General features: G+C 39.6%; 1 protein-coding gene across 2 annotated transcripts in view; it reads left to right on the top strand.

Moving 5' to 3' along the window:
• The window catches only part of IGF2BP3 (insulin like growth factor 2 mRNA binding protein 3), a 112,237-nt gene that overhangs the window by 1,653 nt on the left and 86,631 nt on the right, over positions 1–23,953 (top strand). For both annotated transcript variants that reach the window (XM_048303417.1, XM_048303425.1), the window contains 2 exons: positions 597–657; positions 23,490–23,538. In XM_048303417.1, coding sequence (XP_048159374.1) covers positions 597–657; positions 23,490–23,538 — 110 coding nt within the window. The remainder of the gene's footprint in view (positions 1–596; positions 658–23,489; positions 23,539–23,953) is intronic.

The raw sequence follows: 23,953 nt of genomic DNA on the forward strand, positions 1-23,953 counted from the left end.
TGCTCTCACGCACCCATCACCGCCTCCAGCAGCGCCGGCTCCCGGCCCCGACATCCTGTTTTTGTGTGCTTAAAAAAAAAAAAAAAAAAATATTTTCGCGTGAAGCGGCTTTGCGGAGGTCTGCCGGGAGAGGCTGCCTCGGAGGAGATGGGTTCAGGTCTGCCGGGAGAGGCTGCCTCGGAGGAGATGGGCTCGGGCTGCGCTCCGCGCCTCCTCGCGGCTCCCTTCCCGTCCGCTTCCGCGCAGAAAATCGCCCGAAGTTGGCGGCGCGGGGGGTGGTGGAGCCCCCGCTCCCCCTCCCCGAGACGGGGCCGAGCCCGGCTCCCGCACACGACGTTTCGCGGGCTGTTTCCAGCGCGGGGCGGGGGAAGGGGCCTCGCCGAGGGCAGCGCGGCTCCCCCGCGGCAGCGGCTCGGCTCCGGGCTGTGCCGCCTTCCCGGGCGCCGCGGCCCCGCTCCGCCGCTGCCCGGGCTGCCGATGAATGGGCTAACGTGTTGCGCTCCTGTTTCCTGCTTCGCACCCCTGCGAGCCCGCTCCTGGAGACGGGGACGCACAGTTGCGCTCGAATATTTTCCTCTTTCTGTTTATCTCGGCAGGTAAAGTGGAGCTGCATGGGAAACTCATAGAAGTTGAACATTCGGTCCCGAAAAGACAAAGGTAATTTATTTTTATCCACACCCCCCCCCCCCCAACCCCCCCGCACCGCCCCTTGCCCTTAGTTATCCAGTGAGAAGCAATTTGAAAAATGCTTAGGTTTGTGTTTCTCTTCCCTGTAGATAAATGGACCGCTTTCTTAAACCCACAGGCATGCACTCAGTGCTGTCCGAGAGGTTTTCTAGAATCACCCCATGTATTTCTAATGTAGTGTCTTGGCCAGGCAGCAGTGGTACTATTTAATTTATTATTTAAAAAAAAAAAAAAAGGCACCTTCCTATAGAAGAAGCAAATTATTATGGTCTGATGGCAAATGATTGTGTAGATTTTTAAATTTAAAGTTCCGTGAGAAGAGTTAAAACCTGTGTGCTAGCAGGAAATAAAATGTGGTGTTGTGCACTGTATAACGGGCAAGCACGTGAGCTCTGCCTCAGCAACAAAAAGCACCTTGTAAATATACTGGTGGATATATTTTTTTGATCCTGCCATGTTGGAGTCTGCAGCATTTTACAGGCACATAGTAGAAGTCTCATCTGTATTTGAGAGGATTTTATCATCGCTATTTTGAGCTGGTCTATAGAAGCAGCAGGAGAAGGACTCCTTCCCAGTAAGGATAGGATTTATGCATCCTTAATTTCTAAACACACAGTTAATTTTTGCAAGGCAGTAATTTTGTCGGGCCTCATGTAAAGAAGCAATATTTGGAATAAAGCAGTAGTATTTTTATGCTGCCTATAGCAATTCAGCCTCCTTCTTTCACAAATATTTATACGATAGAAAACCTGGCATGCACTAGAGAGTAAAAAAAAAAAAAAATAGATCAAACTTTCCACGTGCTTTTTCCTGTACTCCATTATTCAATCTGGGAAGTATGTCTGTCTGTGCAACTTTATTAAAAGGGCTTCTACTATTTCAGGATTATTTTGAAAATTGCAGTCTTTTTGAGATAGTTGTTTGGAAAAAATGGTTTATCTGTCTCGATGGACATTGTATCATGGTATTTTGAGAATTAGAAGTTTGATCATCTGTTTAGTGTTAGAGGAAAGCTTCACTTGAGAAAGTATGGAGGATTTTTGTTCTAGTTAAGGGAAAGGGGAATCCCTCTCTGGACAAATTAATTGCATGTGAATCTTTATAGTTATATTTATGCGATACTTTTCATTGAAAATTAATGTGGTGTATGTGCTCTTTCTCCTTTAATATGCAATGTATATAGTTTTGAATTACAGCAGTCTACATTTCAGATATTTTGTACTGTTGTAGATTGAAAAATACTGTTGTAGATGGAATATACTTTTAGATTTAAGAAGAAAATTCCATGGGACATATAAAAATCGATAATTTCCTATCAGTCTAATAAATAAATTTACTGTCATGCTTATTAATGTTAAGCTTGCACAAAGAGCAATCTGTTTGTGCTTTTGAAAAGAAATTCATTACAGTCATAAAGGTAAATTTAGAATCACTGGTGCTTCCCCAACCTTTTTTTTTTTTTAATCATTGTTTAATGTGTTTAAAAGTGTTTTTCTGCTCTTTCAGCTGTCAGCTGAAATGGTGTAAAAGTCCATTCTTTGTACTAGGTACTGTGTCCTATTTGTCTGTGAATTAACAATTATCAGAAACGTTTATCTGCCTGTAACTTGTTGAAAAGAATTCTGCTCTGAACTTAAGGCACTTTTCTAGGCATGTGTTGCCTACATATAGGCATATTGAAAAAACTGCAAATGTAATTGTATCAGCATACACGTATTGCTTCTCCCAAAGCCCTCATTTGTTAAAATACTGTTTCATCGTGCATTATCATGTTGGAATGTATTAGATATAGCTCAGATTTATACTGCTGTTTAACAGAAAATTAAATTGTATTTCTCATAACTGTACTTCCTTCCCCTTTGTTTCTGCTCCCCCTCTCCCGAAATCTAATATAGAGAGCCACTTAAAATTCATTCAGTGACCTCCATATGTAAAAGTGACTCTCTTGTTCCTTTTATAGAGGTCTAATTTTTTTTTTTGTGGGGGGGGGGCAAGGGTGTCAAAAAGTTTGAGGTTTTTTTTTTTTCCTTGTATTTCTAAACGCTGCTTACTGGGCTCATATTTAGAGTTGTTAATTACATGTAAAAGCACAGTTTTCAAATGTTGAGTATTGTTGGCGAAAGTGGTTAAGGTGGTTTCGAAGTAACTTATTTGAAGCCTTTGTATCTTTTTGCACGAGCGAAAGGTGTAGAAGCAGCTGGGGTGTGGTGGGGGGTGTTGCTGGCCTGGCCCACCCAGTGTGTTTGCATGCTGTAAGGCCGGGGAGCGCTTTCCAGAGAGCCCTGTGCACTCCAGCGTTCGAGATACGGCTAGAGAAGTGACGCCATTTAAAAAAAAAAAGTGGATGTGTCAAGTCTGTCTTTCAGCATGAGTGTGCGATTAATAGTTTGGTTAAATGATTACTTCATAAGAGCAAAAGTTGTTTTGTAGTGCAACGAAATTACTCAATACATTGTATTGACCTCTGCTGCTGTGAGGCTGCTTCATGGAGGCTCCTGGTTCCCCTCCTCACAGCCTCCTTAAACATCATTTTCAGGGGGGTTTCTGTTGTTTTATTTATTTTTTTTTTAACCAGAGTGTGTACATTATCACCCACGAAGGTAGTTTGTGGGTATCCTTCTCCAGAGACAGCTGAGGTGCACAGGAGGAAAGGGTAAGGGTTTGGTAATCCATATCCTTGTCACATAAAGGAAGGTCAAGAGGTGGTGTCAGCTAGGGTTGCCATAAAGTTGAGCTGAATCTAGAAGACATGGAATGTGCCTGGCTTGTTATTCAGGGCGAAATTCTTGGGCCCAGTAGTCACTGCATTCCAGTCCTTGCTGGATCTTCTGATTTGAAGTGGGCACACCCAGGTTTGCAAAATTGCCTTCCTACCTGCTGTGGAAGGAAGTAAGGAGAGAGCCTGTGTGTGGCTTTCTCCCTCCCACTTCCCTGGAAGCATCTGAAAAACAGACAAGGGGTTATGCTGTGGTTGAAAAAAGAGGCCTGGTCAAGGTTTCCTTGATGGAAGGGCGGGGAATTATTTTGGGGGAGGTGTGAAGTATTTAATAAGCTCAGGAGTAGATTCCTGACTTACTACTGAAATCTCAAGGGAATGCCAAAGGAATGCAGCATTTCTGCATTCAGACCCCTTGGTGTGGAAGAAGGCTATTGCAATATTTGAGGGTTTAGGACTCTTTATGCAAAAGTTAGAGGAGGCATCGTAGTGAAGTGATTTTGACTGCAAGTCACGCTCTGCGAGGGAAGGCAGGGCACCGTTAGTCACATCCACTACTTAGATGAGTTTTCCCCTCATGAAGGGGCGGTGCGGGAAGAGGATGGTGGCTGCCCATGGCGTACGTGGAACTTGCGGTGCGAGGCTTTGGGTACTACCTCGCCGCAATCCAAGAGCAGCTGGTATCTCACAAGGCGATGTAGGCTGCAATCTGATTATTCAAATGGCCCTGATGTCACTTGTGCGCAATGTGGGGGGAGGGCAGGCGCTAACTCTGGGCACCTGGGGATGTGCCTGGTGCAGCCTCCCGGCCCGGCTTCCATGTCCAGGTGGGCTTCCCACCCAGACCTGATCCACGCTACCTGTTCCTGGGGCCCTCAGGTACCTAAAATGCTCACAAACACCTCAGTTGTGGTAATGATGAGGTATTTTTCCAATTGGAAGGTTAATTATTTTTTTCCCCACCTCGAGGGCTCTTTGTTGAAAAAATAAATTCACTGTGTCTCTTCTGGGGGATTTGTTTGGGAAGGGAGCAGGAGACGTGGGTAGCGAAGGTGCACCCTGTAGGTCATGCTGCCCTATGGGGAGAGCAATGGCCTGCCAGCTGGGCTTCACCTCTGATGCTGAGGTGTCTGAAGGTTGGTTTGAGGAAAGCAGGCCCCAAGTCCCCCTCATGCAGCCACCTCTGTTCCACGGGTGACCATTAGATGGCAATTGGATTGTGTTGCTAATTTTCAGTATAATGAGGGTTTGTGTCTAGTGTGCACAAGACGGTGGGAAATGGTTTTGTGAGGCTAAAGTATTTATGGTGGTTGAAATGGTCACAGTTATTAATAAAAAACTATATTAGTGGCATTGATTTTTAGCTTTGCTTCTGTAAATATCAAGTAGGTAGAAATATGCTCAAAGTAAGAAGACATGTTAGAAAATATGCCATTTCTTAACTGTATTGTTCTCTTTTCTGTGTGAAAACTTGGAATGTTTTTGAGAGTGAAGGGCCAAAACTTCACATAGTGATTTAAAGTTTTTATTCTGTTTCCACATTTGTTTTTGCAGATGTGAACAGAAGATTTTTTTTTTTTGTTTTAATCCTTGAAATTTTACAATTAAGAGTGGAAACACCAGTTGTGACTATTCCTATACAGACAATGAGTCATTATGGCAAAACCAGATAATCTTCACCAACCATATTAACTGTTACGTTGTGGGGAATTTAATTTTTATAGCTCCTCATACTGTTTGATCATTAATTTAAAAAAATCAAATCCCTTGCTGCAGTTTTTAAAAATCAGCTGGAACACATGAAACACAGCTGTAAATGTGTGTCCTGAAAGGTTGGTCCTGTTCTCATTTTGCTAACTCCCCTTTACAGAAGGTACCCTGAGAAATATACTTGTAGTGGAGTTTAAATTGTGCATAGATATGGTAAATTTTAAAGGGGTGGAAAAAAATAACATTTTGGAAGTGTAATTCAAGGGTAATAAAAATATGATCAGGAAATGTTTAAGATTTTTTTAAAAATTTCTCCCTTTTTCCCCCTTCAAGCATGGGGTAATAACATTTTCCACATTTTTGAGACCTTGAAGGTGGTATTTTTGTAAAATGGGGCTGTGTTCATTTCAGTCGCTCTTTTAAGTGCAGAGCATAGGACTCTACAGCGCTGGAGTCCTTTTATGGCTTCTGGCTAGCTACTGGGTGGACTTCAAATGCTTGGTTTTGACCTGAAAAATTCTTAAATGGCCCAAGATTTACCTACCTAACAGAAAATGTGTTGCTTCCCATAATGCCTCTGAGAGAGTGACCCAGACAGCATTAAAATACACCTAATACTTAGTCATGGACAGGGCTAGTCCTTCTAGGAGCCTCACAAAAAAGATTCTTCACTCCTTAAACCTGTTCCTCTTCTTAATGTCACCTTATCTCTTAGCATTTTATCATCCTGGGATTTTGGTAAAAAATATATAGTGGCATGGACCACAGCTGAAGACACTTTCTTCTGGTGATTTCATCCTTACATGAGCCCAGTGAGATAGGCACAGGGCAGTATTGAAGTAGGACCTTTTTCCTTGTAAATTAAGAATAAAATTTATTCTTGGAATTGGATTATTCAGAATCAGTAAATGGATAGAGAACATGTGCAAAAATTGAATGCTCTAAAAACTAAATATGGATGATAACTTCATGTTTTATCTATAAAGGGGGATGGTTTAGAAAGTTTAGATAGATTTGATACATTTAGCAATATCAAGGTGCTTTATGTGGTTCCAGAGTGCTTCAAGATGATTCTCTTTTAATGCACTTTTATTTTCATATACAAAATGTCTATCTCCGCATCACTCCATTCTCCATCTCTAATGATGCAGAATATAGAATTATGTAAAGTTATATGCTAATTACTGTTGAAAACTAAGATAAAACCGTAACTTTCCCTTACTATGTCTAGAAATGTGATGTAATCAGAAATACTTGAGCATTATTTTATAGGTTTAGTCTGAGGCTTCCATACTTTTTCCTTTTTTTTTTTTTTCCTGGGCATGTCAAGTGTAGGCACTTGCATGCCTTTTCATCCTGCATCTTTGCTGGGTGAGTGTTACCGCTGCTGTCCAAATGAGGAAAATATCTTGAATGCGCCAGTCAAAAATCTCCCTGGCTGTCTGTATTTGGGGTGTGCTGGGGAGATAAGTTAGCCCAGTGCTTACTGGTGCTACCCAGCCTTTCTGGGCATGTCTATCCATCTGGATACTTCAGTGACAGTTGTTCCTTGTCATCAACTGGAATATGTAATTTGGCTTTGAAAATTTCTGTGTGGGAGCGAGAGCTCCTGTGTGTTTGTGGTAAGTATCAAAAAATTGTAATTTTGTTATTACCTCCTGGTTTTGCTTCTTTCCAGATCTGCAGTGTTGGTTTGTGAGTGTGTTTTCAAGGATGCGTATATTTAATGGAGAAGATGATCTTGATATATGCAGTGGGATACTTAGCAAATGAAGTGCATTATCCTAATATTGACCCTAGTAAACCTTAAAATACTGTATGTGTAATGGCAGTAAAAGAATAGTGCGAAAAAAGGTGGTTTTCCATTTTTTTTCTGCAAATTCATTGAGATTTCAAAATGAAAAATTATAATATTAATTGTTATTTTGCTGGCTTGTATTATTATGACAGCTGGCACAAGAGGAACCTGTGGCATGAAAGGTCTCCTGTTCAACATAGCCTTAGCAGCCATGTGCTTCCCCTATAGCCTGCCTCTTCATGGTGCAGTGGAATCAGCATCCACTCAAACTGTCCTTTTGCAAAACTGAGTGAATGGAAAACTGCCACTAAGGTGCAAAATGAGGTGTTCTGTGCTTTTAATTAAGTTAAAATTTGGATAAGAGCACAGATAGAGTCAAAGAGGGGATCTGACTCTTCTTGGGTATGGGACAGAAATGAAACTGTCTTGAAATAGAAGATCTTCAGCTGGGAAGGGCTTTACTCCATTTTAAATGTTTTGGTGTCTTGATTATTTTTTGACTGTAGCCTCTGCAGTATTTCTCACCAATCAGTAGTTTCAAAGAGAATGTGTATGTATATGTGTGTCTCTTGTGTGTGTATATATATCCACATATGCATTTTAAAAGATTGTATTACCATAAAATAATTTGCAGTTCAAGAAAGGACCAGCTAAAAATATCTGGAGAATTTATAAAAATAGTAAGGTTGGGAGGTTTTTTGTTTGGTTTTGTTTTTTGTTTTTTTTTCCAGTACCAGTACCCTTGAACACAACTGGAGCTGAATGTTCACTTTTGAAAGATTAACTTTCATGCTCAGCTGAACTTTAGGAATGTTATTTTAAAATACGTAGTCTACACCATGTATCCAATACATTTTTCCTCTTTGAAAATACCAGTACTTTATTGTTTGAGTAAATTGTTTTTTATTTTTAAATGTTAAATGTACAGGTTCTATAGGTTTTCCCTCAAAAATGGAGCTCACTTCACCCTAATGGAGCCTTAAAAATTGTAGTGCAGAAATCAGAATTCCCGATAAAGGGAACTCTAGCGTGTATGAACAAAAATTTCTGTTGGAAAAAATTAATAAGCTTAAGTTATTAGTTGGGTTTGCAGTTACTTATTTTCCTGATATTTCATGTTAAAGAGCAGTCAGAGATGGAGTAAAAAGCTTGTTGAGCTTGGATTTGGAATTATTCATTAAATATCTGTCATGCATTGATCAAGGTGGGGCTCTAATTTTCTGGGAATAATCAGGGCGGGAGGGCTGGCTGTGAGAAGGGAGGGGGTGGGCAAATCCCTACCTCGGGTGAGTTTTGCTGTGCAGGTGCTCCACACAGCTTTCATCCTAGGGCCTGATCCTGCACACTCTCTGCCCCTTCCTCCCTCCCGTTAAAGGGAATCCTGAATCCTGGGTGTGCTGCAGGGAGACTCTTGGGAAGCAGAGTTGGCAAAGCGTCTCTAGCTTTGATAGGGAGAATGCCTGTATCTAGCAAAGGCAAAAAACACCAGTTGTTTCTTTGGTTGTTTTTCCTTTTTAAACAGTGATTTTAAAACAATTACAGAACAGATTATCCAGAAATTTATTTTTGGTGATAGACTGGGTTATTTAGTTTATACATGTCGGGGAAATTCTTTGTGATGGTGGTTTCATGGTTATCATGGAAGAATAGTTCAATTTTTCCTCCTACAGCTAGAGTAAAAATTTCAAAAAAGTGTCTCTTTAAAATAGTGCTTGACAAATACAATCTGTGGGGTGCTAGAGGAATTTTGGTAGTAGTTTAATCCATGACAATAGATTATATTTATAACGTAAACCTTATCTTTTTTAATATGAATTCTGATACACGTGCTTTAAATGATTTTCTGGTGAAGGTTTGGTGGCAAACTAATGCAGGTAATGGCTAGGGAAAATAACTTGTCTGTCTTGGACTGTTGCTGCTAATTTAGAAATAATTTTTCAGATGACTTTGCTAATACACCAGCTTGCACAGGCTCCCCTCGCCACTGAGGTACCAGTTTGTTAGAGTTATATACTTCCGTGCTGTAGAGCGCACAAGGGTCTTTCCTACCAAGGCAACGGGATTCCTGAATGAACCACTCTTCCTTCATGGAAAACCAGTGCTCTGGTGTACAGAGGGAGCTATTTACCAGGGCCGAGCAAGAGGGATTCAATGCTAAGTGTCTCTTAGTGGTATTGATGACAGTGGGTGCTGGGGCTGATCAGCAGCAAGAGCTCTCACACGGTGAGGTTTGTGTTAATAGAAGCTAGATTATTTAAGTGAGTTCTAGGTGGTGGTGGTGGGCAGCAGTATAACTTGGTGTTATGCTAACCAAAAATGTTAAAAACTGCCATTGCTAATCAGGAGGCACTACTATTGACCCAAGAGTAGTGCTGCAGTATCTCAGTACTTGTTTGCTACCTCATTGTATGAATTTTCCACCTGCACATAAATTTTCAACATAGGATGAGAAATAAATGAGAAATGGACAGCTCTTATTGTTGGGGTTTTTTAAAATACTGTGTACTCATCATTAAATTTCTTTTCAGAGTTTAATTCTGGAACTCAGTAGGAGTGGTGTAAGATTTTTCTTGTATTGCTAATACTAGTTCATTTGAAGATGCATCAGAATGCTTATTCTGCTAAAATACTTAAAAAAAAAAATCCACCCCCAAAACAACCAAACACCCCACATTGTTGTAATAGTCAAAAAGCAGAGGATCCTTTATTTATTAAATTCTAAGGTTTTTTTCTCAGTGATGGTCTGAGTCCTAATAGCAGATGGCAAGTTCCTGTTCTATTTGATGCCTTGCTCTGGGTTGCTGCTTATTATATTTTTTTAGAGTGAATTATATGCCTCTATTTAGAAGTTTTCATTTTTTTTCCTGTTATGCACATGAGAGAGAATTTTTATAAGTAATGTAATTTCTACCCCTTCTTTTACTCTGGCAACTTTTAAACAAGAATTGGTTGTTGGCATGTAAATATGTCCCAAATTCTGCATTTAACGTAGAATGGTAAGCTTTAGATAAAAGTGGCGTACACACCCTTTGTACAACTGGGCTTTATGGCAGTTGTTCAGTTGAACTCAAAGCACAAGCAGAATTATGTTTTTAGGTATGTAGTGTGTGTTTAACCTATTTGTAGTTTAAGCAACCCATTTTTTTCTTGAAAGTAGTCTTGGGAAAACAGTTTGAAGACCTGTCATTAACTAAGTTTAAAATTTTGAAATTATAAAGATTGCTCTACATTTGTGTTTGACTAGCTTCACTAAAATCACAGAATTGCATTCACTAGCCACGGTTGGGTTTTGCCTGCCTCTGTGGCAAGTAATAAGCTTATGTACATTGCTTTTCTTCCTGGCCCTTGGGCTCACGTCACCTGATGCACACAGTCCACCCTGTATGACTGTTACTGGTTTTGCACAGGCTAAGTTCAGCCTCTTAACATGAAAATGCTACTTCTGAATGCATGCTCAGATCCAGCACCACACGTGTGGTTACGTCAGTCTCCCGCTGTGTAACGGTGTTGCATTTTGCGCTGGAGCACTTCAAAAAATGGTTCAAATGGAAGTTGAAGCTAATCTTAACTTTTTTAGCTGGAGACTGCTGGTGGAAATCACATGTGATTTTTGTATTTCAGAAAGCTTCTCTTTGACATAGTTTTCACTTGTCACTGGATGTATCACTTTGGATGGTACCTTTGGGGGAAAAGGGCAGAAAAAGGAAAAAAAAAAAAGGCAAAGCATGGAAAAGTCTGTCCAAAACTTAGTCATGTTTTACCATGAGGAAAGCCTGCAAATTCCAGAGGAAGAAATGGCATTTGAGCAGTGATAATTTTCTGGAGGTGGCTGTGGTGCATCACCTACCTGTTGAGACTGGGACAAGATGAGGGAGAGCTTGGCCTGGTTTGGGGGGCTGAGCAGGCGTCCTGACCTCTTTTCCCTCTAACATTCATCTCTGTGAACTTCCCTTGCACTCTGTGGATAACATGTATGTGGTTGTGCAGCATTAAAGCATGTCTTTGAGGTTTAGGGGAGGAGAGGGAGGGAGTGATGGCTTTGTTTTGAGGCTTTTGGTAGCTCCAGTTCTGGCTGTTACTGGTAGTCGTGTCTCATTGCCTAGTCCAGTACTAGACACGAAGCTGGTGCCAGCATGGTTTGAAATAAACTGAATTTTTGGGGGATGATCGTGGGGAGTAAAGAAGACAGAAAAGCAGTAGTGTTAGCAAAAAGTGGTTAGTAACCCCTGAAGAAGGATGACTTATGTCTGTGGTTAAATGTCTTACAGCACCACAGTCTTCCTTACGCCTTTTCATTTTTTTAATTTGCTATTTTAACTTTCTCTAGCTCTTTAAAAAAATGTTTTTAAATCCTCAGTTGTTTGGTATATCTATATGCAGGTGGAATGGCTGAATTTAGAAGCTTTGAAAGGCATATTTAAACTATATTAAATGGTGCTCTCAGGTAAAAGCAACTTGATCTATTAGTGGGGGCAAGTACCACCTAATTTAGGTATCTCTGTTTATAAATCAATACCATGTGACTGTAAAAATAAGATAGTAATTACTTTCTTGGTGTGATAATAAGCTTGCACATCTGTATACAAACTAAATTCAAACTAATTATCTGCTAAATAATTTATTAAATGTGGTCAAAATTATCATCTTCATTCATATGAACTTTGTTCATAATCTTGATTTAAATACCCAGCAAAATGCCATGTTTTGAAAACTGCAACTTACTAAATGCAAATAATCTTGATGTTAATGATGATTCACTTATAAATTATATTTATGATTTAACTGGTTAGCTGTGGCATGACATATGCTTTTCTCTGCTTTAAAAGTAACTAATCCAAAATTATAATTTTGCTTAGTTTAATATGAAGTGAACTAAAATAATGTCAATGTTAAATGCTATGTAAAGAGTGCACTTTCCAGTGCAGAAATGTAAACTATTTTTTGTTCTCTGGTCATGGCAGTGTATTCAAATCTACAATGACAGTGAAAAAATCAGTGCTATCTGTGATATTCATCCTCAAAACATGTGCTATATTCTGTTTTCTGTGAAAAAGAAATTAAAAATAATGAAATTATTTAAAAGGTGATAGTATTTATCCTATAATTGCTCTATATACCACTCCTTAAAGTCAGGGCAGATTTTTTAATAGTATTACTAACATGGAGGAGATTATAATATATTTACTGTAAAGGTTACTAAAGAAAATACAATTACACCTCTTACACACAAGCAATTTTTCAGCATAACTTGCCTTTGAAAGAAATTGTAGATTGAAATGTTGCATAATTTAAAGTCAGTGAACAATTGAATTTTAGTTGTTGACTTTTCCAGTTGAACAGAATGAAATGATACTCTAAGGCTTTAATCAAGCCCTGGTATGAAAGCTCAGGGATTGCTTTCATATATTATACTATGTAAGCCCGTGTGCACTAATCAAAGCTGCTATGACAAAAGCACAGAAGATTGTTTTGGTAATTCTTAAAAATGAAGTTTAATGCAAGATATAATTAACAGCATTTGTATTAAGTAAATATAAAATATTGCAAAGGACTCGTTGCACACAATCTGTGATGCTTTAACTATGGCAGTGCAAATTATTTATTGTGCATGGGGATTTACTAGTGTAGATATACTTACCCTGACCAAACTTACTGCTTCAAAAAAAAAAAAAGAAAAAAAGAAAAATCTCTATGGTTGTTATTACTGTATAAATGTAACTTCTTAAAACATGTCAACTAAAAAGCTAATTTTTTTTTTTTTTTTTTTGGTAACCCGTCTTTCGATCACACCTTTATGTTAAAAATAGTGGGTGTGCGTGCAAGGTGTGTCTCTTTAGTTCTATGCACCAGCTGAAGGATGGTGCATTCTATATTTCAAGGGTATAAAAGTTTTGGAGGGGACAATGTGCAGGTCTTCTAAATAAGATGTAACATTTTTCTGAAAGTACAGCTATGAAATAATATCATTTGTTGCTGTTCTCACCACAAAATTTTTGTGTAATTGAATAGGATTAAACTTTTGGAGGAGAATTCTTCAGAGAAAATTACTAAAAAAAGTGAAAATAATGTTTGAAAACCATACACCAAATTTGTTTCTCTTTGCAAGTAACAGGATTATAGGAGAAGCAATGGCATTTAAGAAAGAAATTTCTGCATCTATTGACATTCAGCATAAAAATTACAAGTCAAACAGCAGAGTGGTCACTTTTGATGACTTTTGGCTTTTGACAGGGCAAGAGAAAGGAAGGGAAGCTAACTGGTGCTGGTAGTGCAAACCCCATGCATTCTAGCACTCCTCTGGTGAAGGTGCTATATCTCATCTGATTTAGGTCACTTAATCAGTTTAAGGCCACGTGGAATTGCCATTAGTAAGGGCCAGCACTTGAGTGCTCTTCTTGCTGGTATTCCATCAGTTCAACAAAGTGTACTAGTGAAATAATGACTAGAGCATCAAAGCGAGCATTGGTATCTGTGCAGTCTTGGCTACAGTGTGCATCAATTTATACTTTGAAAGTTTGTTCTAAGGTTGTGTTAATAAGGCTTATTACACTGAAGCTATTGAGACAGAAGAACGTATTTATTTTAAAGATAACAGGAAATGTACAGTAAACTTGACATTTCTGCTGTAAAGCTGGTGGAGTATTCTACTTTTTTCCTGTTAGTGTGGTCTAGAAGATTTAAAAGAAACTGTTTGTCTTTCCAGTACTTTAAAATTTTTTCTTGATTTCAATCTTGAGATTGAAAGGTAGACATTTTTTTTAATTAAAAAAAAAGAATTTTGTTGTGTGAGCAAATTAACTGCAAGTCATTTTTAGGCTTTGCTGGAACATCAGATGATGAGCATAGCCTCTTTCAAATGCTCAATTATCATGTCAGCTGTCCTCTTGCAGGGTTGATTAATATACGTATTTTTGAAAAACAGTAATAAAAATGGAAGTTTGTCAGTGTGGACACAGAGCAAAAGCCATGCGTGTATGTGCACACACACACTCAATTCTTGGAGTGGCTCTAAACTCTGGAAAGATCCTGAAACCTGTGGCTGTACATTTGAAAGTGTTGATTTACTCTGTGCATTTGTTAATTTCACTTTTAGTTTGTTTTGTTCTTTTAAGCACTAGGACTATTATTCATATTTTTAGGTATTATTTTATAGACAATTGCCTAAATGAAGTAGTTTGCCCTTGTTGATATCTTTTTATATCGTGGAAGAGACTCGAAAATGTCAGGGAGCCAGTATGGTAGCTGAAGTTTACACATACACTTAAAACCAGACTAAGAAGATATTTCAGTTGTTCTAGTTACAGCATATAAGCTTTTTGAAATTAGATGGTGTTTTCAGCAGCACGAGTGTTTGTGTTTCCCTTTCCTAGACTCCACAGTAATCTTTGTTTATTGAGATCCTTTTAGGAATTGGACACTAATTTGTGTCAGTTTTTGTAAAGCAGCCTGAGAGAGGCAGCAAACAGGCTTTTCTTTAAAAATTGCATGTGTGGTGTGAAACAGCAAGGTGGTGGTGAGGTGGGACGAGTCCCTGAACTACCCTAATGCCACACTCAGTTTAAGTTCTGAAGTAGCTTGTTCTCAACCTGAACTTTTAAATCCGATATTTGATAGCAAAAAAAAAAAAAAAAAAAAAAAATCGAGCAAATGCTGAGACTGTGTAACAGAGGTCTTGCAATTAAATGCTGTAAGTGTACAGGAGGAGCAACTCTTGCTATTTTGTTTCCCCTCCAGTCCTCCCCCTGCAACCAGAACTGAATTTGTTTAATCTGGAGCGTACTGTGGACTCAAATTGAGAATGAACAACTGTAGTTTCACTTAAGTGCGACCTGAAAGAGACCAAAATAGGTTGGAGTCCCTGTCTATCACTGTGGTGTAAGGAATCTGGAAAGCATTTCCGATGTTCTCTGCACACACGGGCTCGTGGTTGAGCAGTTGGTCTCAGCAGCATGGTGGCTACCGAATTCGTCTATGAGTGCTGCTAATTTTATTTAGATATTTCAGTCTGAGAAGGGTGAATCACTGAGTTATTGTTAGATGAGATCTAATCTGGTGCCATACCTCCCATACCAAAAAAAAGTTGCCAAAATTTTACATAGTACATGATATCTGTGTCACTTATTTCCATTGGGTTTCTGACTGGTTGGCAAACTCCTTCCGAGTAAGAGACGGTAGTAGGGAAGACATGCAAAATAAAAACACTGTGAGGCTGTACACAGCAGCTGCTTAGAACAAAGTATCTTGTTGGCTTTTTAATTATTGCACTTCTTTTGCTGCAGAAGTGACTCTGAAGTATCCTTCACCATTCGTTTTTGCTCCTTGGACTCTTTAAAGGGAGCTGAATTCATTGGAAATTAGGGGGGAAAAAAAGGAGAAAAGAATTTTTTTTTTTTTTTAATAGTCTACTGCTCCCCAGCCCCTAACATGGCCACATACTGCAGGGCCACCCTATGAAAGTTTCAGTCTGTGGCTTCTTCTTACAGCTGATGTAGATTTTCATAGCTAGTTTGTAATGGAAAATAGTGACTGCTTCAAGTAGCAGGCCCTGTGGGCACTAGGAAAACAGGTGATGGGAGAGAAGAAGCCTTTGGCTATTTTGGTGGCTGAAGAAAATGAAGGGTGGGGAGAAGAAAGATAAAAGCTGAGTACTGTGTCCCATTAAGGATACTAAGTAAAGTAAACAAATTTTTTTTGTATGCTTAGAAGTATTTTTGCTTTTAAAAGTGTTTATTTACAGTCTTTCATGCACCTCAGGGGTATTTTCACTTTTATCCACATCCCAGTTAGTTGCAAGTTAGCGGTGTGGTGAGAGAATAAATGGCAAGTGACTGTAGCTTGAAAAAGTTTGGTCAACAAAATCAGCTGCATAGCACAGTTGTTTAAGGAATAGAGACCTCTGCTCAGAGGAAGAGGGGTAGATAAAATGTGGCATTTAGGAAAAACACATATACACCCCCACTCTACCCCAAATGGAGGGGGAGGAACCAATCTCAAAACCAACCCAACCATAAGTGTCACAAGCCACAAAGGTGGGCCCATTATTCTAAAGGATGCTAAAACTTCCCATTAGATTTAAAGCAGTGTTTAATTCTTTATTTAAAAAAAAATCTTAACAGCCTTCTCTCATTAACAACACCTGAAAAACGAATGGTTTTTTTAAATGAGAAATTCAGCATTAATATGGTAATGGCAGAATCTTCAGAATTTTTTTTTTAAATGCCTTTTTGTTCCACTCAAGGGAATTTAAAAATAATGAATATAAGCTTTTAGTCTAATTAGTGATGTGAGGAATTGTTGGGCTAAAATCCTGACGCAAATGGTAACAGGTGAGAGCCTACTATCCAGGTTATCCGCATAAACACGAGAACTACCAGTGTAAGCTGGGCTTACACTGCTTGACTTGCCTATTTTGCATGATGTGACTTGGATGTGCCAACATCAATTTCTGGCTGTGCTTCTTGAGCTATCAGTCCATTCACAAAGGTGCAGATCCTTTCAGAGTGTTCAGGTTACTCCTGCAAGGAGAGCACAGCCCGGTGCCCACTGGTTGGGCTGGTGGCTTTGGGGCGTGGAGCTGTGCGGCTGTGCTGGCTCGGCTTTCTGACTGCTCGTCCTGGGGAGAGGTAGTAAACAAATCCCATGGTGTGCAGGCAGTGGTAGGAAATTTGATCATCAGCACAGAGGGAGTTGTGAGGTAATCCAAGAGTCATATTTTCATTCTGAATGCTGAGATAATGCACCTCTCCAAAGCGGCTGCTTTGGTGGGTTGTATGTGCAAGATGAAAGGGGAAAAGTGTAGTTAGGAGCCAACTATTATGTCTTGCATAAGCTTTGAGAAAATTTTTTTTTGCCTAAATTTTATGGAAAATCCTTATTCTGAGTGGTAGTACAGACTGCTTTTAAATCTGGGTCTGGGATTAAATGAGTCAACACAAAGAGAAGTATTGCTGCACTTTGCCTGTGGCTTAGCCAAGCTTTGTCTGCTTGAATTGCTGAATTGGGTCTGAAATTGGAGCAATAACATTTCCTCTTCAAGTATTGTGCTGACCAGATCAGTGTGTAGAAATAAAAAGTGGTAATGTTTCTTAACAAGTCAGTATTTGAAACCCTTCTCCTTTCTTCTGCTAGGTAAGTTCAAGATGAGCTGTCTGTTTCACAAGCTAAAGGCCTGATTGGATAAAATATAGTAACTGTGTCATCAGTGTGCCTTGTAATATATGCTAGAAATTAAATATCTTTTAATATAAGTGATATAAACACCTCTGTTTGTCAGTTAACTGAACCTGAGTTTGTTTTAGAAAGAAATTCAGAATGCCTTCATTTTAGGCAGGAAGTGTGACCCTTTGGTTTTGTATTTATCAGAAGTACTTGTTAGGGAAAAGCATATTGAGAGATATAATTGCATGAATATATATGCATCTAAAATTTTCTATAAAAAGATGCCTTAGAATGGACTTATTGCTGTTTGTTAGATACTTTCAGGAATCAAATATGAACAACTTTGAGTGAAAAGATTGCTTAAACTTGATGATATTTCAGTGTGACGAGGGGGGCAGGCAGAGACTGCAGCACCTCTTGCAGGACAAGCCACTCCAGTGGCTCAGTCTGTGTCATTACCTACATTTACTGCAAAGAAAATAATGAGAACTCCCCCTCCCTCGTCCTGTAACTAGAAACTAGTGCTTTTCCTCCCAGCCACACTGATCTGAATTGAGAGTTAAGGATTATTTATTTTATCCTGTAAACTTGGCTTCTTTTTTCCTTTCTTTCCTCTAGAAGAGCATTAAAAACACTGATTCACTCTGTTGTGCCCAAGCATCAGCTACTTGAAGCAACCCGAGGGGGAGAAACTAATGAACTCTGTGTGGGGGTAGCTTTTGTGTGGGTTTTTTCTTGCCTGTTTTTATTTTGCTAGCTGCACAGTAAACAATAAGACCCCTCTTTCCCTTCCCCTATAATTCAGTCGATTACCAGGAGTTTTCCACTTGGCTGTAAGAGTTGCTAACTTTGTTTCTATGGCTGTTCCTGTCAGGACTTTTTATACAGAACTCATTTCTTACCGTATGGCGTTACCCACACTCCATAGAAGGCTTTTTCCTGTGTGGTGTTTTTTTAACATTTCATCTCCAGCTGTCTATGTTCAGTTTGGGTTGTCAGTGAAGTAAGCCTCAGAACTGACAATTTTTGTCTTCATGCCATTCTTTGGAGCTTGGGGAGAAAAACGGTTGTTTTGGTGAGTGGGTTTGTAGTGGCATCATGTGTAGCTGTCAGAGCTGGGGGCCACGAGCTGGGAGGCAGCGCTGGGGGGTACCAGCACTCGGTGCTGGTGGGTATTGGCACACTCTGCACCTGTGATGTGAGGTGCCAAGACTTCTTCCAGGTAACCAGCATGGCAGTACAGACCTAGAACGAATGAAATGAATAAGCATTTGCTCTTTGCATGTTCCTAAGAGTGGAAAAGGTAGACCATTTGCTTTCTATCCCATAGGTATTGAGTTCAAACAGTTGAATGGACTAACATCGTCGATGTTCACTTGATCTCTTTTCAAACGTGTTTAACTCTTTTTCCATAGGCTCTTGTTTAAAAGGAGTAAGTTTGTGCTCTGTGGGTTTAAGGCATTAATGTTGTGTGTAGCTCATATGGCTGCTGAAATAAGAGACTATGAAGTGGTGTTATTGTTGAGAAGTGGGAATTAAGGAGTAGGAGGCAGCATGTCTCTGGGGGGGAGGGAGGATGGTCAGAAGGGTCTGGTAAGAGTGTAGGTACAACTGTGTGGAAGTGCAGTCACTTCGATACTTGTGTTTGTTTCCCTTTGAAATAGTAAAATTTTGACACATCTGTGACATACAAAGAAATGGGACTGTGAGGAAAAGCACAATACTTTATTGTTTGTTTTATAATTGTCTACTCCTATTTAAAATTATTTTCCCTTAAGGGGAGGTGTGGGTCTGATGTGATTTGCCTTTGCTAAACATTGTATGTATAGAGCATATAGTGAGATTGTGTTAGTGAAAGTGTACTGTGAGATTTTATACAGGGATGCAAAACCAGACATTTTTGAGACCCTTTTAACTTAAGGGGAACTCTATATATTGAAGGAAAAAATCCTGGTGTATATTGAGGGCAGAGAGATTAGGAAAGGGTATATATGTAAAAGAAATGAAGAAGAAAAGCCACAATTTCAACATTTTCTTTCTCCCATCTTTTTCCTTAGACATGTTTAGTATTGTTTCACATGTGTGTGGGTTTCTTGTGGGTTGGGAGCACTGGGTGTCCCTGTGCATGTTTGTTCTCTGTATTGACATAGGAGAAATTACCTCTTCAGAGGTCACTAAGATGGCTTTTAGTAAATTAGCCATCTTTATGGTACTTTGCCCTTTCTGTCTCTGCACACACGTGTAGCACAAGTATGCTGCTTGCCTTGCACAATGATGGCTGCTTGTTTTACTTGCTTTCAGTGTTGCAGAGATATTCACGTCCCCCAAATACAAGGCTCCAGGTCTTAACATCCTCAGAATAAATATGTTGGCATATGGTCATCAGCAGTGGCTTAAAGTAGCTGAATTCTGTTACCTGGATAGTACCTGAAAATAAGAATCAGAATGTGTGCAATTCCTCTTAAGAAAAGTATATTATTGCCAAACAATTGCTTATGGACTAACCTTGCAGAGAAACCAGAGAAGTCTCTTTTCTTACCCGAAACACTTTTTATTGGGCATCTTTGAAAAAGAGAAATGAGTGTGGGAGTACCTGTTCACATGCTGTGAACATAAGTAGCTTTCCAAAACCTTAGTATGATACAGAGCACAAACCTTATTTGCCCAGATTTTTTTTCAGTTGACATCTATTTGCAATGCCTATTTAGCATGGGAAAAATGAAGTAAGAAATCTGCTTAAACTGGAAAAAGTGCATACACAAGGCTTACGTGAGTGACATTGATGAGAGATGCTGGCAGGGTTTTACTAAGGATTTAAGACTAGGTGAGCTATATATTAAATGAAACTACTGTAGTAAAAGACCTTCATGGGATGAGAAAGGACTATTTCTTGTTTTACCCAGTTGATGTGACTGCAAGTAGTCATAAAGTAACAGAACTGGAGATTATTTCAAAGCAGAACATAACAAAGCCTCTGTAGCATTCTGCTGCCTGGGATATTTGTATCTATAGCTATAGGATCTTTGCATATGCCATATTTTGCCAAAGAAAACAGGGTCATGAGGAAAATGGAAAGCATCCTGAAAGAGCTAACGGTGCCTGAGATGGGAGTGTATTTCCAGGAAGATGCTCCATACTTTTTCCTTTCCCCATCTATTGTGTGGAGTTTTGACCCTGTGCAAAAGAGTGCTTGCTGAGCTCAGAACCCATCCTCGTGGAAGCTGTTGCTGCTCCGGTAGATTCAGTCAGGACCCAGCTTTGTCCCTTACTCTTTGCTATCCTCTTGCGTTTGGTTTGGGATTTCTCTCGAGGAATTCGAGAGCTGATTTTCTATGGACTCACGTGCAGGCAGCAGAGAGAGTGCCTGCAAAATCACTGGTGCTGCCCTGCAGCGAGGAGCTGTACGGGGCTGCCGAAGTGCGGGAAGAGAACGGGAGGAGCGATCTCCAAGCCGGGAGCTGCATCCGCAAGTTCTCGCAGCACGTGGGAGACGGTTGCTCTCTGTCTGCTCGCTGCTCGTTCTGGTCCTGCGAATACAAAAACAGCTAGGTCGTTTCTGGTTATCCCTCTTGTGTGTAGAGAAGGGAAGAGGGGGAAAGAGGGTACAAGCTTTGTGTACTTTTAGGCATTCTTAAGGAAGCTATTAGGACTTCTTAGACAGGGGCTAATAGTAAATGAAACGGAAAAATCTCAAATGTGTCCATGACCTTTTATGCTGGTTCTGTGTGATTCCTCTCTTAGCCATGCAAAGCTTTATTCAATTATATTTTTTCCCTATTGTTAATTGTGATACAGAAATAATGCAAAAAAATAGGTTAAATTTTCACATGCATCAGTAAACACCAGATTTCAAACTTGTGCACTAGGTGGCAAGTTAAAATTATTTGCAGCTAAGAAACTGATGAAGGTACAAATATTTCCAAATTAAATGATGTGTTTATAGCTATGCTTGTATTTTTGAAGTGACCTTTGAGTTTTGTACAATAGGTGTCTCACTATTGCCATAAATTGAGGTGCACAACCAGTTTTGTACTCAGCTTGCCATTTTCTTTTGCTGTTTGTGAATGTGGCTAATAATGAGCTAATAATTTTAAGGTGGCATTTCTTCCTTGCTAGTCTCCCTTCCTTCTCCTTTTCAGGATGTTCAAGTTATTTCTGTGCTACAAATGTTGGCAGGCTGAAATTTAAAATTGTATCAAAATTTTCAGTCCCTTGAAGTCGTGTGGGAAGAAAAAACCCAATGCCAAAGCTTGTGCTAGTCCTCAGCATTAGATGACAAAAAGCACAGATTGCTTTGTTTTGGTCCATCTTTCAGGTGTTGAGCAGTAGAGATGATATGTAGGTATTCCTTCTGAAATGAAATGTGAGGTGGTAGTTTTGTGAAACTTGTATAAGTGTTTCTGGAAAGGACTTCCCCCACTCCCCCCCTTCCCATCAGTGGATATACCCTGCTCAGTGTGAGCATTGGTGGCCAAACTTGGGCATGGAGCTGGAGTGAGACCTGCTGTTGGTATGGTGGCAGGGTTGTTGGGCTCAGATCCTTGCCGTGAAACTCATGAATTTTAATTTGAATCTACAAGTGTGGGAGAGTAATGGCACAACACAGTTTGAAGCACACTGAATAGTGTATTGGCTGCCAATTCTGTGGTTTGGGGTTTTTCTGTATTAAAATTTCCCGGTATTTTTAATACTGAATGAGCATCCCCTTTTATGTTCTACTTCAGGACCCAACTTTCAAGTTTCAGGTTGCTGTGTGAGATTATTTTGATGTTTTGGAGCAGTATATCACTATTTTAGGGCGACTGTTTTGTAGCAGTATTGCTAGCTGAGATGCCAGGCTAAGGAAAACTTTGCAGACTTCAAGGAAATTTTCTGCCCTCCCTATTACAGTGAAGCAGCTCCTGACTTTCCTTGCTTTATTGAAAATGAAACCTTAACTGGGTTGTGTGTGGTTTGGGTTTTCGTTCTCCCTTCCTCGCCTATTTATATGATCAAATGCCGAAATCTGCTCCTACTTGCTTGAGAGGGAGTGAAAACAGCTGAGAAATGCTACAAAACTAAGACCTGTTTCTATTTTCTGGCCAAAGCACGTTTGTTGCTTGATCTCACGGTCGCTGTAGTGTTGGGGGTGACACCTCCACATGAGGAGCAGTTTGGGCAAGGCGGCTTTGTGCTGTAACCTCTGCTTGTGCCTTGAACAAAGCCTGTTGAGAAGAGCATTTCAAGATGTAAAACACTGCAGGCCTGGGTAGGTGGTGGTGTTAGGGAAAGGAGTGTATTTTAAAAGGATTTGGGGGCGAAAAGGAAAGCTTTTGATTTTATTGCTAGACAGGAACATCTCTAAAACTTGTTTTGCTTCAAGACTTCACTGGCTTGTATAATTTAACTGTTATAAAAAGTCCTTAAAATGTGAAGCACTTTTTTCTGAGAGGTCATTATTGAGCAATTAAAATGTGAGGCAGAACTAAGTGTTTGAACACAAAACACTTATTTTAGCTGCTTTGGTGTACCAAAATGCAGTTGAGATGTTCTAAGCCTCGACTGCTCTCTTGTCCTCTCTCCCTTCCCCAAAGCTTCCCGGGATGGCCAGGCTGACCCTACTAGCTCAACATACCTGAGCCTAGCTGAAACTGTGTTAATCTACACATTCTTGTAAATCCCAAGGGTTTTGTGGCATCTCTGGCATTTATTTGTTCTCTCACTTTGGGGGAAGGGAGGAGACAAAAGACTTGGCTGTGAAGGCAGCCAGCACACTGCCAGGCTTTGCAGTAGCACTTCAAAGTGAACGTTTTGTTTACTAGATAAGTAAAAACTGATGTAAATTTGGGGTGAAAATACAATAAATTTACTGATTCTTACCCTCTCCTCCCAATCAGGGATGAAGAATTTTAGTCATGTAAATATTAGGAAATAGTCCATCATTAGATTAATGAAAAGCTTAATATTAGAACAAATGTATTGATTCAAATTTATATTCCTTACCTTGAAGTAATGTAACATCCTGAAGTATCATCTTGGTGAATTTAAAAAAAACAAAATAACAACAAACTCTTAAAGTGTGTGAAGGAGAGCCCAGCACAAATACATGGGATTGTCACACCCATTTATAACAGAGAATTAGATACTGAAGGCCTTAAAGCTAAAATAGAAATACTCTTCAAGAAAAGTGGAGGCTTCATGAAATGTAACAGCTGTCAAACGTGTAACAAGTATTTCTGCAACAGTTCTTTGGACTTGAAATGATTTTGACCTGACATTCCCCCCCTCGGCGTTCTGTTGGTTTTTTTGAATTCTGTATTTGGTTTTGCCCCTTTTAGTATGACAGATGCTTAAATGTATGACACTGCTATGTATAGTCTATCTTGCAATAATGTTTTCTTTGGGTTTTTTTAAAAACTATTTTCTTTAATTTATCTGCAGGAGTCGGAAGCTTCAGATCAGGAATATCCCGCCTCACTTGCAGTGGGAGGTAGGAAGTTACTTAAAAAAAATTATATCTTTGCTTAAAAACTATGTTTCTGTTTCTCTCTTTATCCACAGGACTTTTCCCCTTCCCCCACCTTTCACTTGCTTTGCACACACCACCCATTCTGTTCTAGGGAAAAATCCTTTGGAAGAGGGAACAATAGAGCCTTCTAAGCAATTCAGATAACTGCCTTCGTTTCTGTTCTCCAAGTTAACCATAAAAAATGTTGAAATGGATTCTTTGGTGAATGCTTACTTCCTGATGCAGTCACTCTCTTTGACTGAAAGCTCATCCATTTTGGCCCTTGCTGGTGTTTGGTGTATGAGTTCAGTAAACTTGATAAAAGTTCATATTTAAATACTTGGTCAAAAACCTTAACAGAAGCAGAAATTTAGTTCTGGTCCTTTCTTTGGGTGGT

This window comes from Corvus hawaiiensis, chromosome 1, assembly GCF_020740725.1.
Source record: "Corvus hawaiiensis isolate bCorHaw1 chromosome 1, bCorHaw1.pri.cur, whole genome shotgun sequence".
NCBI lineage: Eukaryota > Metazoa > Chordata > Aves > Passeriformes > Corvidae > Corvus > Corvus hawaiiensis.